This window comes from Anguilla anguilla, chromosome 7 (assembly GCF_013347855.1).
Source record: "Anguilla anguilla isolate fAngAng1 chromosome 7, fAngAng1.pri, whole genome shotgun sequence".
NCBI lineage: Eukaryota > Metazoa > Chordata > Actinopteri > Anguilliformes > Anguillidae > Anguilla > Anguilla anguilla.
The window spans coordinates 12,481,180-12,497,445 of record NC_049207.1 but is presented as its reverse complement, the minus strand read 5'-3'; the positions used below and the strand labels follow the sequence as shown (position 1 = coordinate 12,497,445).

Here is a 16,266-nt window from a genome sequence, read left to right as displayed (position 1 = left end):
GAAGTGCTCTCTCTCTCTCTCTCTCTCTCTCTTCCCCCCCCCCCCCCCCCCCCGCGCCTTTTGTCCCTCTCAGCGGCTGATCGGTGACGAGCGGCAATGAGTGGCTCTCTGGAGGGAGGGAGCGACACACTGCCCCATTTCTCCGAGTTACACAACCGAAACGGGAGTTCTGCATTCTCTCTGTCATTCTCTCTCTCTCTCTCTCTCTCTCTATCACTCTCTCTCCTCCCCCTCCCCTTCCCTCCCACCGCTGTGTTGTGTACTCAGCGTGGTGAATCACAGCCACCTCACTCCCAGGGCCCCCAGCAGGAGGTTGTCGGACACACAGGAGGGTAAAAATAGGCGGCCATTGTTGTTTCAGAACAGCCCCCTCCTCCCATATACGGAAGTGTCACGGCGATGACATAAGCCGGCCCGGAGAGAGTGGGAGTCTGTTCCGGTCAGTGAGGCACGCACAGCCAGAGAGCCGAGGTCTGCAGCTGGCCCTGCCCCTCCCGCCCCCACCCCCCGCACCCCCGGGTCTCGGCCCTCCATTGTTTTAGTGGCGGGGTTAGGAGTGGGTGGGAGAGGGGGGAGGGGACGGGAGAAAAGTCCAAGCGGCAACTTTACGAGAGCCCTCTCTGAGAACATGTTCGGAAGTCACAAACTGCAGCTGAACTGTGGCCGTAGAATCCCGCGGGGACTTCCCATGATGCACCTGAAACAGACTGACAGGAGCGACATGCTCCGTGGCTGTAATGAGAAAGGGGCCGCGCTCCTGGGGGGGGGCCCAGAAACGCTGAGCGTGCAGCGCGTCCCGCGGGGCGGGCTGCTTCCTGATGAGCTAATGGTTCTGTTGTGTTTTGTTTACCGCTTCCCCCATTTCCTGTAATTACGCGCAGATCAAAGCAGAAGCAGTCTGGAGGAATTCTGGACCCCGCCTCCCCCAGGCGGTCACTCCTCAAGAAAAGAAGCTCTGTTTGCTGCTTCTTCTCTCTCTTTTTTTTTTTTTTTTGGAAGGACCGCCCTTCCCCCCTCGATTTCAGCAGTAGCTCCTCCTCCTGTGCTGACACCCCACCCTCAGAGGAGGGCCAGTGCTTTGATGTGGGCGCCTGTACTGCTGGTCAAACAAGGCCGTTTCCCACGTTTTAGGATGGGCGTGTGTGTTCCCCCCCCCCCCGATCAGCCCCAGGGTGGGGTCCAGTGCGGCCCCCGGTCCGCTGCGCCGGGGCTAAGCTCTGGCTAACGGGGTTAGCCGTAGTTAAAGGCAATGTCAGAGTCACTCACAGGGCACGCCTGTCCTCGCACGACCTCAGTGAAATATGATGACCTGTGCGGCTGCAGTGAGCGGCTGTGTGCGTGCCATTTAAAATCGCGTCCTGCGCTCACGTATTGTTTTCCTATGGCTCTGTTAAACTGCAGCGCAGGCCCTGAACGACCTGTGTCAAAACAGGCTGCGTTTCCCTGTTAGTTTCGCTTTGCTACCCGTCATCGTTTCCTCTTGCCGATACTGACACGGTAGTTTGACTTCCGTGGTTATCTTGTGTTTTGTTACTCCACGCCTTTGTCAGCGATCGAAACATTATGCGTAACGATGCTGGCAAACTGAGAGATTCCGTTTGTCAGTATCAGTAAATTCTTAGATCTGAGAGCACTCTGTGAATGTTTCATAATTCAGAAACAGTGCTGACTAAAGGCTTATCAAGCGAGCAGGAACACGCTGCGGTCACTCGATTCTTTGTTTTGATTCATTTGAGAGCGCTCGGTGGACAGTCGCCAGCTTTACGGTGGCTGTAAAGCCAACGCCGGCCGTCCCTGCTCGGGGCAGTTCAAAGGTTGTTCTGTCTTGACGTTCGGTTTGCCTTTTGAGCTCGTTTGTCTCCCCACTGTCGTTTTCTGGTAGCGTTTCATAACGATGAAAACTGAAAGGTGATGAAATACGAACAGAAAAAAAGGGTGAAAGGCCAGTTATGAGTGTGTCTGTTGGAAGCAAAGGCACTTTGCGCACTCTGTACATTGCAGAACGGTTATTACCGGGGTCAGCAGACAGTGGATAGAGGCAAAGGCTCCTCCCCATGGTCATTTCTGAGCGTGCTGAGTTTTCACTGGTGCGGCTGAAACATGAGTGATGGAGGCTGCCTGCCCTGCCAGTAGCTCGCGTGTGAGAAGCCCGTGGCTAGCGGTGCCACAGGGTCAGCAGGGGAAGGAGGGCTAATTAGCGCCATTCATCATGGCCATTAATCAGCACGCTCCGCTAATGTAGCGGCAGCAGCAGCTACGCTAGCGTCACGAGCGCGCCGCGCGCCTACGAGTCGGGGGAACGCGCGTGTCGCTGGCGCTGCGGGCCGCCTCCGCTTCCTGTGCCGGCGGTGTCATCAATGGCGCTCTGTTCTCTTCCCCGCGCGCGTTTCGCGGCTTCCCGCCGCTGCCCCCCCCCCCCCGAAATGCGAGGGCCTGCGGGGGCGAGGACCGTGGAGACCCGCCAAAAACACGCGGGAATACAAACGCCTTCGCTTTTTAAAAGCCGTCAGAGGTCCTGCCCGCCGCAGCGCTAACTCTCAGGGTGCTCACTGTAAGACCCCTGTAAGGCCGTGTAGGGCGCTCCCAGTTAGTCCGCGTTATTGCGAACGGCCAGTAAACGCTCACAGGCGCTCGCTGCAGAAACTTCCAGCGATCCCGCGGTGTAGTAAATCAGCGTTCAGTGGCCCGCTCATCGCCTGAGGAGGCCGGGCTGCAGCTCGCGCTGGGAGAAACGCGAGCCAGGCGCTGTCCGAATGAGCGCTGCCGCGAGCGGGGGGCTGGAGGAGCGGCTTCCCCGCGGAACATTCCGGAACCCGAGCGGAGGAGCGAGCCGTAACTGGAGTCACACCGCGAAACCGCGAAGCCGCGCCGAGCGGAGAGGCCGGTCATGTGATTCCTCCTCCCCTGCGCGTGTGAAGCGGGCCTGAAATGTTGCGTAACCGTCGGTGCCGCTCGGGTTTATCGGTCGTTGGAGCAGCCGGGCAGGTGTGGGCGAGGAGCAGGCGCAGTGCTCCCGTTCGCAGTGACCTTGGGTAACCTCCGTTCTGCAGTGCACAGAAGTAACCTCCTGTTTGGCATCACCGCTCATTACTGCTACCTGCTGCCAACGCCGCTGTGTTTGTTTACCTCGTGAACAAATTTTTTTTGTTTTTTTTTTTACCAATGTAATTTTTTATTTTTAGGTTTCCTTCCTGTATGGGTTTGCCAGTTGTGCGTATCGAACTGTGTGTATTTTACACCGAAGGCCGCGGTGTTACACACCGTACTACAGGAGAGCTGGCGCCAGCGCTCACACGATGTGCGGGGCTCAGTTTTAAGCGTACGCCCCTTGCCCCGGCTCAGGTGAACGCAGAGACGGCAGTTTGCCTGGCTGCCCCTGCTCTGTGTCTGAGCCGCGAGCTTCGCCGTGGGCTGAGTTTCACCGAGCTTCACCGAGCTGAGTTTCACCGAGCTTCACCGAGCCGAGTTTCACCGAGCTTCACCAAGCTGAGTTTCACTGAGCTTCACCGAGCTTCACCGAGCTGAGTTTCACTGAGCTTCACCGAGCTTCACCGAGCTGAGTTTCACTGAGCTTCACTGAGCTTCACCGAGCTTCACCGAGCTGAGTTTCACTGAGCTTCACCGAGCTTCACCGAGCTGAGTTCCGGGCAGCTGCGGAACACTGTTCCGGAATGCGCGTAAGGAATGTGTGTCAGAGCTGGCTTCTTTCCCCGCCCAGGTGGTGTGTGTGGGGGCTGACATTTTAACAGTTCTGTGAGAGAAAAACACTTTGCTGTAACTCCACATTCTTTTACGTAGCCATTAGAAACAGCCTGTCCTGAGCGTGCTCGAGCTCATGTGTTAGGCTGTGCTGTTTTAGGGCTTTTTTTTCATTGACCTTGGGGAAAAGGACAGGGTCAGAGGTCGTGTGGGGTCGGCGTGCGCGCACTGTACTCTTACGCCCCTCCCCCCCCCACATCTGGGTTTGCAGTTAACCCCGCGCGCTCTGGGCCGTAGCATAGAAGCCGGAAACGTCTGAAACCCCTGGAGTCTTGCGTTTCTGTGCCGCTCCTGCAGGCCCCGCCTCCTCACCTGTCACTACGTGGGTGGGGGGGGGGGGGGGGGGGTGGGGGGTTGGCGGTGGTCCGCTTTGATCCGGGCGCTGTCTCGGGATCGGCACTGCGGGACCCTGCGCAAAGGTCAGGGGGCGGAGTCTGCGCTTTGGCTGCGGTGGGCTTATCTCCCTCGTTTTCCCGACCCCCCCCCCCCCCCCCCCCCCCCCCCCATCCCAGCCCACCCCACCCCCCTTCGGCCCCCGCCGCGGTGCCGTCTGTCGTACGCGACGAAGCGCAGCCTCGCCGTTCAGCCCCCCCGCCCGCCCCCCCCCCCGCTCCGCCCACGCTCTTAATCGTCCAATTACAGCCATTAATTGGACGGGAAGCCAAATAGCCACTTAGCCCGTACGCGGCTGTTTACGGCAGCAGAAGAGAGGGCAGTAAAAACAGTGGTTAGGGAGGATTAGCTCTGACAGGATAAACAGGGATGGGAGCGTTCTGCAGCCGATCCGCTGCCCTCTCCGCACAGCAGCGGAGCGCTGCGGCAGGGTGAGCTCAGAGAGCAGCTCGGAGGCTCTCTGCGTCTTACTCCCGGCTCTGCGGGTCGCTTCCCTGCGATGCCGCGGGCGGAGAAGCAGCGTGTTCAGAACTCTCTGTTCTCTGCTGTTCTGCAGCGTAAGTGGGTCTCCAGTCTCTTGCTGATACAGAGCTGGCGTGCGTTTCTGGGACTGCGGCCTACCTGGACCAGCTCGCAGTACCCTGCCTGAGAACACTGTGTACTAATTCTGTTTGGCTTTCATTTCATTTGGCCTCAATAAATATCACTGCACAATCGTTATCCAGCATTCTGCTCTCAGATGGCTTTATTATTTAGGCCTGACGTTACATTATTATTTAATGGGTGCCACGCCGCTGCCCTGGATGTTTGTCTCTGTTCCAAACCCTCTTCCCTGTGCCTTTCAGCTGCGTCCAAGTGGAGGAGCACCATGCTGTGGACATCGATGTCTACCACTGTCCCAATTGCGATGTGCTGCACGGACCCTCTTTGAGTAAGTGCTCCCTCTCTCTCTCTCTCTCTCTCTCTGCCCTTCTGTCCCTCCCTCCCTCCCTCTCTTTCTCTCCCTCCCTCTCTCTATCTCTCACTCTCTTTATCTCTCTCTCTCTCTCTCTTTCCCTCTGTCTCTCTGGCTGATGGATTGCTCTGGAGGGAATGGGGGGTTTTCAGTAAGGAGGCCCCCCTCCCTTTTGATTTAAAGTGGGAGCGACCTCTTAGTGCGTATGCACCGGGCATTATGGGGGTAATGGATCGGCGGTGTAATCATCAAATTGGGATTGTGTTTGGCCCTTGCGCCGGGTGGAGCAGAGGGCGGGTGGGGTTTTTAAAGCTCCGGTGATCCAGACCGTCCGGCCGACGCATAATTCAGCCTCCCCTGGCGCTGCACGAGCTGCCGTGATGGAGAGACACTCGCAGAAACGATCGCTCTGTTCAGGTTCATCCAGAAAATCATTTTGGAGAAAAAATATGCAAAAAGAATTTTCCACCCTTTAGCAGTTCAGTAACCGTCATGTAGTGCTCTTTCCCTAGGAGGCCATTAGGCTCCTCCAGTCCTGCTCATGTTCTCTGCTCTTCCTCTCACAGTGAAGAAGAGGAACAACTGGCACCGGCATGACTACACTGAGCCAGACGACGGCTCCAAGCCTGTGCAGGCCGGCACTTCTGTGTTCGTGCAAGAGCTCCGTGCTAGAAGCTTCCCCAGGTAGGAGCCTGCTGCCCCCCCCACACACACGTACAGCTCCAACCCCAGGGCAAAAAACACTGAACCACACCCACCTGCTGGCTTTCCGCCAGGGACGCTACATTGCGTGGAGCTAGCACTGAACCTGCAGCCCCTCAGCACTGATAAAGCACACGATTCATTCTGATGATGTATTATCTTTAATAATTAGCAGCTAATCTCATCAGCTGCTAGGCGGCGTTTGTGCTATTGTTGGAACTGACGCAAAGCCCCAGTTTTTCCAAAGCGGTGAAGTGGACTGACCCCTCGCCCCGCCCCTTTTCTCCCTGTCTCTCTCTGATGCAGCGGCGATGAGATCTTGGTCCGGATGCACGGGAGTCAGGTGACCCAAAAGTACCTGGAGAAGCAGGGCTTCCAGTACCCCATCGCGCTGAGCAAGCCGGACGGCCTGGGCCTCCGTCTGCCCCCACCCACCTTCTCCGTCAGAGACGTGGAGCAGTACGTCGGTAAGACGAAAACTCACACGCCGCCTACCAGTCGGTCAGTAGGTCAGAAATTCCGCATGAATCCAGGTGAACTCAAGCATGTCAGGAGCTCTCCATTTCCCCAAACATGGCCATCGAGGAAAGGTATACTGTATCAGCGAAAAAAGAAACCAAAGAAGTATTTTAGTTTCATAACATTTCGATGAGTCTCGTCTAACGCGCCACATTTAAGCCGATGTATTGTTTGTTTAGATTGCGTAGGTGATGTAGCTCACGGCCACGCTGAACGCTTCTCCTCAGACAGATCGTTTGTCCCGTTAAGGATCTTATCGCTCGTTTGGGTAAGCCCTCGCTGGCCTCGGGACAGGTGTGCGTTACCCCCGCTGAATGGGCCCGTGGATTAAGGCGCTGCGGACGGGGCGGCCGAGTCCACCTGCTCAGCAGCCCCTAATCCCCCGATCCCCGAGCGAGCCTGCGGATAAAGACAGCCTGGCTTACGCAGGCCCGCCGTTTGCCACCTTCTCTTTCTGCTGAGGGCCAGGTACTTAGGGGATCCAGTTACAAGCCAAACACATTCGGGGGCCATCTCTGGTTCATCATCAGCAGATGTTGTGTGTGTGTAAGGCTGAGAGACTGACTGAGCCATGTTTTGGTGTGTATGTGTAGCAGATACTAAACAGTGTGTGTGTATGTGTGTGTGTATTTGAGTGAGACAGACTAAGCCATGTGTTGGTGTGCATGTGTAGCGGATAAAACTGTGTGTGTGTGTGTGTGTGTGTGTGTGTATTTGAGTGAGACAGACTAAGCCATGTGTTGGTGTGCATGTGTAGCGGATACTATACTGTGTGTGTGTGTGTGTGTGTGTGTGTGTATTTGAGTGTGACAGACTAAGCCATGTGTTGGTGTGCATGTGTAGCGGATACTATACTGTGTGTGTGTGTGTAAGGATCATATTACCAGCTCAGACACACCGCAGAGCGTTAACTGCTGTTGTAGTAAACGGAGGCGGAGCTGCAGAAGGGGCGGGGCTGGATAGCGTTGCACTCTCACAGGGAAGGAACAAAGGGTCCAGCCCCGCCCCCCGCCGCCTGCTGTCTCTCCGGCCGACCGCAGAACCGGCGAGCGGCTGGTCGCGTCACCGGATCCGGGGGACGCGCGGTGGCGTACCGTCCTCCCACGCCACACCGTGGGAAGCGTTTACGCCGCTGGGTCTCATGTTCGGATACCTTATCGCGCTCAGGGGGTTGGAGAACGTAGATGGTGGTAGTGGTGGTGGTGGTGGTGGTGGTGGTTGTTGTAGGGGTGGATGGACTCAGGTTTAACAGCAGTTTAAGTCTGGGAACCCACATGTGTGGCAGGGACAGGCAGCCCCTGTTCTACGCACCATTCCGTGTGGGAGAACTGCGTGTCCTTTGTCACTCATGCAGACCCGCGTGCACGCAAACCGGTCGGGTCGTTTGTCACACGCATTGTTATTGGCCGGAAGCGGTATCGCTCCATCGTTCACAAAGTCTTTCAGTTTTTTTTCAGTCTTTGCGTGTCTTAAGTTTGTCACCGCGCAGATTCAGACCGAATGTTCGGCTTGCGCTGTAAACGCTGTGAGGAGGTGTCGGATTCAAATTCGTCCCCTCTGTGAGTCACGCTGTCCCAGGCGCCCATGGGACCTTGAGCGGCGGCCGCTCCTCAGCCTCCGCGTGCCGTTAAAGCCCCGCCCCCACGGCTTCCTGTGATCACCGCGCGGCCGGGCGCTTCACCCCCGGCCCGCCTCGGCCCGGCCAGCCGCCAGGCTAATTCACTTACCGCAGTCCCCGCTCTCTCTGGCTGCGCTCCCCTCCAGGGACCCATGAGCCCATTGTGCCGAGCGTCGCGTTTCCACGGCCTCTCACTCCGCGTGCTGCGAACAGGCGATGCATTCCACATGCCTGAGATGCAGAAAGCTCCCCCCCCTCACCCCCCCCCCCCCCTCGTTCGGTTGTATTTTCAGAAATGGCACTCTGGTACCCCCCGGAGCGTGGCGTAAAAGCCCCCGTTTAATGTTTTTTTCCAGGAAAGCGGCGCTCCCGGCGCCCGCGCTGGCAGGGGGGGGGAGATTGATTAGGGGACGTTATTAGCGGTGTGAGGACGGTAAATATTGGGCCCCGCTGTTGGCGCTGCTGAAGATTTATTGCCCCCGGCTGCAGGTTGCGGTACTTCGCCCCTGCGCGCTGGGGCCCCTCCCTCCAGCTGTTCCCCGACATCAGGCCTGCGGCCAGCTGGGCCCGAGGGGGTGGTGGTGGGGGAGGGGGGGGGGGGAATGGAGTGGGGGGGGGGGGGTGGCGTGCTCACCCAAACGCCAGCTGTCCCGTCCTCGCGTTAAAACGCCGGCCTAGCTCCGGCCATTTTGATTTGCTGCCTGGCAGCTGTCCGCCAGTGGTGTTATCTGCACACATAAAAGACATTAGTCTTTCTCCCAGTGCCCCCCCCCCCCCCATGCCTCTCTGCGTGAAACATGATCTGAAATGATTGGTCAGGTCTTTCTGCTACGCCTCCAGCCGGTGGCTGCCACAGGCATGTGATGAAGATGACGGTGCTGAGCTCGGGACTCTGCGCACGTTCGGCTCTCCTCATCCTCCTAATGCACTGGCAGGGCGCACAGAGCTCTGCCAACAGCCTCTTGGCACCAGGCTGGCTTATATTACTAATTGCCTCTTCTCAGGGAATTGTGGTCCGTGGAGTGAGAGAGAGAGAGCAGTGTACTGGGTTCTGTAGAAGTGCTGTAGGTTCATTCTCAGCTAATACCTGCCGTGTGTATGAAGTCTTACACGGCCCTCGTACCTGGCTCTGTTATGTACAGTACCAGAACTGCGCTGCCCACGCGTTTCGGGGTCAGGGTCACACGAGGCCCGCCCTTCACAGGACTGAAACCGGCCCCGCCCTGCTCTGAGCCTGTCCCCTCCCCCCCCCCCTCCCCACAGGAAGCGACAAAATCATCGACGTCATCGACGTGGCCCGGCAGGCGGACAGCAAAATGAAGCTGGGCGAGTTCGTGAAGTATTACTACAACCCCGATCGGCCAAAGGTCCTCAACGTCATCAGCCTGGAGTTCTCCGACACCAAGTACGTACGGGGTCTGCTGGGGGGTCTGCTGGGGGGTCTGCTGGGGGGTCTGCTGGGGGGTCTGCTAGGGGGTCTGCTAGGGGTCTGCTCCTGTCTTTCAGGGTAAGAATAGGACCCCCTTCCACTCTTGGTTCCCTGTCTTGTGTAAACTGTATATGAGGCTGCACTGCATGTGGCATTTTCTCCTATAGTAAAGTGAGTAATTTCACACGTCAGCCAGTACGACAGTACCTGTCCAGCAGAGACGAACGGGGGCGGTACGCTTCCCGGCGAGGGCTGTGTGTTTGGCTGCGTGTGGAGTACCGGAGGCTCTGACCCGGGCTCAAGCGTGCGTGTGCGGTCCGTCCGCAGGATGGCGGAGCTGGTGGTGGTGCCGGACATCGCGCAGAAGATGTCCTGGGTGGAGAACTACTGGCCCGACGACTCCTTCTTCCCCAAGCCCTTCGTGCAGAAGTACTGCCTCATGGGGGTGAAGGACAGCTACACGGACTTCCACATAGACTTCGGGGGCACCTCTGTGTGGTACCACGTGCTCTGGGTAAGGCCCACGCCCTTGTCCCGCGTTCGGCACGCGTGTTCTCCGTCCACACGCGTGTGCTGGGACACGCTGGCCACGTGTCATTCTCTGCACGTGAGCATCCAATCAGTGGTGTGTCTGGCGATGCGGCAGCCTGTGTTGATTGGTTATTGGGGTGGGAGCTGAGCGGTTTTGGGGGGGGGGGCGAGCGTCTCTCTGGCGAGGATCTGTGTTTCAGGTCGTGCCGTCTCAGGTGCGGGCCGACAGAGGCCCGTTATTTATGATCCGCACTGCAGCGCACAGAGGCTGCAGTTTAATCAGAGGAAGTGTGTGTGTGTGTGCGTGTGTGTGTGTGTGTGTGAGGTCGTCTGGACGCCAGCAGCCTTGATTAACTAACGCTTCTCTCCCCCCCCCCCCACCCTCTGTCCTCCCGGTCCTGCTCTCTTTCCCCCCCCTGAAGGGCGAAAAGATTTTTTACTTGATAAAGCCGACGCCGGCGAACCTTGCACTATACGAGGCGTGGAGCTCGTCCCCCAACCAGAGCGAGGTGTTCTTCGGGGAGAAGGTGGACAAGTGCTACAAGTGTGTGGTGCGGCAGGGAACCACCCTTCTCGTTCCCACAGGTGAGAAAACGGGCCCCGGGGCTAACGGCTAATCCCCCACCCCCACCCCCCCGCGCCGCCATCTCAGTCCGGTCCGCTTCACGGCCCCAGTTTACCAGTCAAAGAGAACCGCACGTGGAGGGAAAAAAAGACGGCTGGTGCGCTGGTTTCCTGTTTTTACACGTCAACAGAAGCGAGCGCGTTCGAAAAGCTCCGCGCCGCAGCGCTAATGGAAGGCAGCTGGAGGCGCGGCCGCAGGGATGGTTTTCCACTCAGCGCCTAGCGTCCCGCCTTTGATGCGGTTTTCCCGCCGAGCCGCGGTGATTTGTGTCTTCCACCCCGAGGCCGGAGAGCCCGCGCCACGCTAACTCCCCTTCCTCTCCATCTCCGGACTAACGCACAGCTCTCTCCCGCTGTCTCAGAAATCAGTATGTTCTTCTTTCTCCCCCCCCTCACAATTTGGATGTTTTTGGATGGTTCCAGAAATATTGTGATTGGGCGGCCATTTTGAAATCCGTCGCTCGCTGATTAGAGGGCAGGGGATGAGTGTGCAGCTGGCACCTGCTCGCAGCTGATGTGCGGAGTATCGCTGATGACATATCAGAGCGCGCGTGTGTGCGGTTTTTATGTCTTAGAGGGTATGTGTACAGTGATTAAAGCAGAATCTCAGCGGCTTCCTGTGAGCGAGTGAGTGAGTGAGTGCTGCATTCCTCAGCTGGGGTGGGGGGTGTGGGGTGGGGGGGGGTATGAAAGCTTTCACAGCTGATGGTGTGCGTGTGATCTCGAGCGTTTCCCGCTGTGAAGCTTGGTTCCTGCCCCGGTCCCCCCCCCCCCCTCGAACCCGGGTCAAGGCAACAGTCCCACAGCTGGTACACCGCATTCCCAAAGGAGAACCACAAACAGAACAATCCTGTCAATCCTGTTTCGTCAGTATCCAAACCAGGGACCCCATCCCCATCAGTACCCAAACCAGGAACCCCCATCTCCCATCAGTATCCAAACCAGGAACCCCATCTCCCATCAGTATCCAAACCAGGGACCCCCATCCCTGTCAGTACCCAAATCAGGGACCCCCATCCCCATCCCTACCCAAACCAGGAACCCCATCCCCGTCAGTACCCAAAGCAGGGACCCCATCTACATCAGTATCCAAACCAGGGACCCCCGTCCCCATCCGTACCCAAATCAGGAACCCCATCTCCCATCAGTATCCAAACCTGGGACCCAGTCTCCTGCCATTATCATTACCCGTTATTACATTACAACTTCAAAAAAATCTAGTATCCAGAATTTTTCCACGCTGGCTGCCAAAAACAACAAGCGAACGACATTTTCCATTTTAAGAAAGGCAAAGTTGACCACTGCTGTCACCAAGGGAAAGTAAAACAGGAAACTGCCCCGAGCAGCACAGTGAGAACAGCAGTCCAGGCATCTGGGTTCAGTAGAACAGGGACTGTGCTGGGAAATAGTTATTACAGACCTAAACAAGCCAGCGGTCTGTCCTGCAGGTGTGTGGCACATCAAGAGGCCAATCAGCTGAGCAGCAAACGAAGCGTTGCCAACCCGTGTTTCTGTACCTTGTGCAAGGTGTACGCTTGGATTGTACACCTGACTGTGCGATTGTACTTGATGTGAACTGCATTTTTCTTTTCTTTTAGAACTCAGATTAGCTTTACAAGCGCAGCAGGGTCCCAGAATGCGTTTTGCAGGTGACCTTGTTTAAGCCGGTGAGGTCGCGGGAGGGGAAGTGGAGTTGTCGTTGCGGACGGCGGATGGAGCCTCGCGTTTGGTGGATTTCCTCTGGCTTGTTCAGAGCTCCTGGCGGGAGAGCTGGCAGCGCTGTGAGCCAGCCTTCGCTCGAACGTCACCGTCCTTTATGGGCTGCCCTCGCTCCGTCCGTCCGTCGGTCCTGTCACAGTGTGTTTGGGGGGGGGGGGGGGGGGCAGCAGTCACGCGGCCTGGCCCACATGCTCGCCGGCTCTCGGGAGCTGAGGCCGGGGAGGGGAGGGGGGCGGGGCCCGGCCGTCGCTCAGCCGTGTAATGGCGGCAGCCTCCGCTGCCAGGGCCGCATCATCGCGTGCAGCGTCCGTGACCGAGGCATTCATCATGTTTAAAGCCCTCAGGGTCACGCCTGTTTGGAGGCTCCGCCGCGGGCCGCCACGCCCTCCCTTTGTCGTGGCAACCGATGTAAACCGGGCTTTGGAGTTGTTGATTCGTCCCTCCTGGGACCGAAGATCTGAAAACCGCATTAATGCCGCCGCAGTGCATGATGGGATTCCCCTTCCCCGACACCGCTCCGCTGGGTCCGGGAGTCTTTCCCTGGCCCCAGAGGCGCGGGACGGGGGCGGTGGAGGGTATATGGGGTGTGTTTGGTTGTGTCCTCCGCCCCGGCGTGCCTGGCCTCTCATTGGCTGCTCATGCTCTACAGCGCGCAGAGCAGTGCTTTTATCTGGAGATGTGCAGCCAGGCACAGAAGCCTGCAGCCTGCTGACTGTGCTCAGAGCTTCCCTCAGTTCCCTCTCCTGAGTCTCTTCTGCGCTTCTCTCCCTGCAGGATGGATCCATGCCGTTCTCACCTCTCAGGATTGCATGGCGTTTGGGGGCAACTTCCTTCACAACCTTAACATAGGCATGCAGCTCAGGTGAGCGGCTGGTGACCTCACCTCCCTGTGTGATGCCACTGCGGTGGCCATTTTCCTCCTGCTCCAGCTGCGATCGGAGTCTGGCTTACAAGCCGTAGTGCACTGCTGTTTCATTTAATCAGTTTGGTCCACCTGGTCTAGGCTTCTAACCTTCCAGTTTTTTGTTATTAATGTCAGTAAGGTAATGTTTTGTGAACCCAGTCATGAAATGCTGCTCTGTTCTCGAAATTTGAACAGGACTGTCCCTTGATGTTTAAAGCCTCCCCCGCCCCCCCCACCCCCCCTCCCATAGCAGCAAAAGCACAGCGGATATGCTTGCGGTTGGAGCGTGAAGCCTGACCCCTGTCTGGCTTTGACCTTTTCGTGACCCCCCACCCCGCAGGTGTTATGAGATGGAGCGGCGACTGAAGACGCCCGACCTCTTCAAGTTCCCCTACTTCGAGGCCATCTGCTGGTACGTGGCCAAGAACCTGCTGGAGACCCTGAAAGGTGAGCCAAACTCCCGATCGCTTCCCAGGCCCCGCCCCCGAGGTCAGGGGTCACCGGGATGTCAGGGGGGAGGGAGCGTGACCTTCCTGTCCGTCACCTGCAGCACACTGACTCCCCTCCCCTTTTCTGGGTGTCGTTTGGTCAGAACTGCGAGAAGACAGCTGCCAGCCTCCAGCCTACCTGATGGAGGGGTTGAAAGCTTTAACTACTGCACTGAAGAGCTGGCTGAAGCGAGAGGTAAGGCCCTCCCAGGGCAGAGCCAGTGAACCGTGTTTCAGTCTTTTTATGGGTGTTTTTTTCGTGTGTGTGACACGTGACGCTCCAGCGGGAGAGCGGGTGTAATGGTGCCTCTGAGCGGCGAAGGGGCGGCGCTACCGCGGAGCGAGCGTACGCGGCGGGAAACCAGAGCCGCCGCCCACCGCACAGACCCCTCATTGTCTCCCCCCCCCCTCTGTCCCCCCCCCCCGTCCCCCGTCTCCAGGCCACGGAACCGGCCAGCGAGGTTCCGGATCACATCAGGCCCAACCATCTGATAAAGGAGCTCACAAAGGAAATCCGCTACCAGGAGGTAAGCCCAGCCCCGAGCGGGGGGGAGGGGAGGGGCCGCGTTTACCCTGTATGACTTTCCGGCAGGTGGGCCGGTGGGCAGCAGTGTACCGGGGGGAGGGGGGTGGGGGGGGGGGGGCGTTAGGGCTTGGGACAGGCCGCGTGCCATCCTGCCAAGAAAGGGAGGACGTTAGCCCCTCTTTTCTGGGGTTTGAAACCAGACCTTTCGATGGTAAGTTAGATCCTTGCTAATCTTGGATCTCAAATAGTGGTTTTGTTAGCTACAGAGTTGTTGCACACCGTTGAGGAGCCCGCAGGTGTGTATTTTTTCACCGAAGGATTCTGCGGATTCGGTTCTCTCCTGATTGGCCGAATCTGCCCTTCCCCGCTGCAGGAGGAGCAAGGCGGCGGCGGCGGCGGCGGTGGCGGTAAGCCGGTGAAATCTCAGGGAAGCGGAACGTGCCCCGCGACGCGGTGGACGCAGGAGCGGGGGTCCCACTCGCGGCGGACGGCCCGGAGGCTGCGGGACCACCACGCCCCCAAGACCCCCTCCAACCTGGACATCCTGGAGCTCCACACGCGGGAGGTGCTGCGGAGGCTGGAGGTGGAGCCCTTCGAGGAGGTGAGCTCCCCCCACCGTCCTCTCACTCAGGACCCACAGCTTAAGAATGTGTGGCGGGAGTGTGTGAGGCGGGTCCCGGAATGAGTCTGTAGTCCACTAGGCTATGCTACTATGTGTATTTGATGGGCCCCTGACAGGTACTCGATTTAAAATTTGGGTCCCGATATTAAAAAGTTAATCACTAATTACCACTAATCACAGGCACTGGGTGTTTTCTTAGTTCTCTTAAACCGGTGGTCAGTGGATATTATCTCAGTGTGTTGCCGGTCGGCTCTGGAGTTGGTGTTTTTACATTGCTCTGTGACAGTGCTCTGTGACAGATATGCTTTGACAGAAGCTCTGTGGCTGATTGGTTGACTGTCCTGTCGGTGTTAACGTGCGTCTCGTGGTCCCGCCCATCTCTCAGGACATCCCCTTCAGCTCCCGGGTGAACGGGAAGTTCAACAAGGCCTCCACAGCGTCAGCGGCCGCCATGGAGAGCAGCCTGGCCAGCAACCTGCGTCTGGTGCTGTGCAACGGCAAAATAATCAGGTGAGCCCTCAAACTGTGGGCCCACTTCAGCGGCTACTGAGCACCCCACCCCCCCAGCAGGGGCCCCTCTCACGCAAGGGCTGACTCACACCTCACACAGTACAGACAGAGTACAGACACAGCACTGACTCACACCGACATCACACGGACTCCATGGTCCTTTTTCCCCCGTACACAAAGTTCCACTTCGCTCTATTTCTGTAGCTACGGAGCGCTAGGACGCGTCACTGATCTCACGGCTGCTCTATGTGGCATCGGGAAACTGTAAGATGAGTCGAGCTGTGCCTGCTCCGGATATCGGTGTGCACTGTGCCCTTTGACCTCTGACCTATACTCCCTGTGTGTGTACAGAGACCAGCGGCAGCCTTCCAGAGAGAAGAGCGCGCGGACGTCGGACAGCGAGCGGGCGGCGGGCTCACAGAGGGACGCCGCCAGGACGAGGGCGGAGAGCGGCGAGCCGGGGGGGCGGGGACACCACGGCGCCGCGGACCGGGACAAGAAGCCCAGACACCTCAGCGGTGAGTCACGCCTTCCGGCCCGCGGCCCGCGTCAGCCGTCGCCGTGACCCAAACCGGGGGCCCCGGTAATCGGCCCGCGGTTCGAAGCGGTAATTACAGGGAGCCTGTGGCTCTGAGGAACCTCCGTGCGCGCCGCGGTCCAGGCTGCCTCTCCAGGGCCCCGCTTTTATCCCAGCGGCCCTTACGCAATCAAACGCACCGCAGGGCACTGCGAACATGTGGCCTTATGGGAGAATATAATGATAACTGTGTTTCCCAGCAGAATCATTTGTGTGTATCCAGTGTGTTTCATTTCCATAAGGGGAACTCACCTCGATTAACCCGCCCAACCCAGCTTACTCTTCTGCTCTGTCAGATCCCTCCTCACATTTCTGTTACGCTTCATTCTGAGTTAACCATTACACTGGGCGGGCCTGCGGAGGATGGACTCCCTTTCTTAAGCTGCGCAC

General features: G+C 58.1%; 1 protein-coding gene across 3 annotated transcripts in view; it reads left to right on the top strand.

Moving 5' to 3' along the window:
• kdm7ab (lysine (K)-specific demethylase 7Ab) overlaps nucleotides 1-16,266 on the top strand; it is a 37,388-nt gene that overhangs the window by 14,143 nt on the left and 6,979 nt on the right. For all 3 annotated transcript variants that reach the window (XM_035425818.1, XM_035425816.1, XM_035425817.1), the window contains exons 2-14: nucleotides 4,998-5,083; nucleotides 5,674-5,791; nucleotides 6,116-6,276; nucleotides 9,210-9,351; nucleotides 9,703-9,889; nucleotides 10,329-10,491; nucleotides 13,024-13,111; nucleotides 13,494-13,600; nucleotides 13,746-13,837; nucleotides 14,082-14,168; nucleotides 14,541-14,768; nucleotides 15,175-15,299; nucleotides 15,651-15,817. In XM_035425818.1, coding sequence (XP_035281709.1) covers nucleotides 4,998-5,083; nucleotides 5,674-5,791; nucleotides 6,116-6,276; nucleotides 9,210-9,351; nucleotides 9,703-9,889; nucleotides 10,329-10,491; nucleotides 13,024-13,111; nucleotides 13,494-13,600; nucleotides 13,746-13,837; nucleotides 14,082-14,168; nucleotides 14,541-14,768; nucleotides 15,175-15,299; nucleotides 15,651-15,817 — 1,751 coding nt within the window. The remainder of the gene's footprint in view (nucleotides 1-4,997; nucleotides 5,084-5,673; nucleotides 5,792-6,115; nucleotides 6,277-9,209; nucleotides 9,352-9,702; nucleotides 9,890-10,328; nucleotides 10,492-13,023; nucleotides 13,112-13,493; nucleotides 13,601-13,745; nucleotides 13,838-14,081; nucleotides 14,169-14,540; nucleotides 14,769-15,174; nucleotides 15,300-15,650; nucleotides 15,818-16,266) is intronic.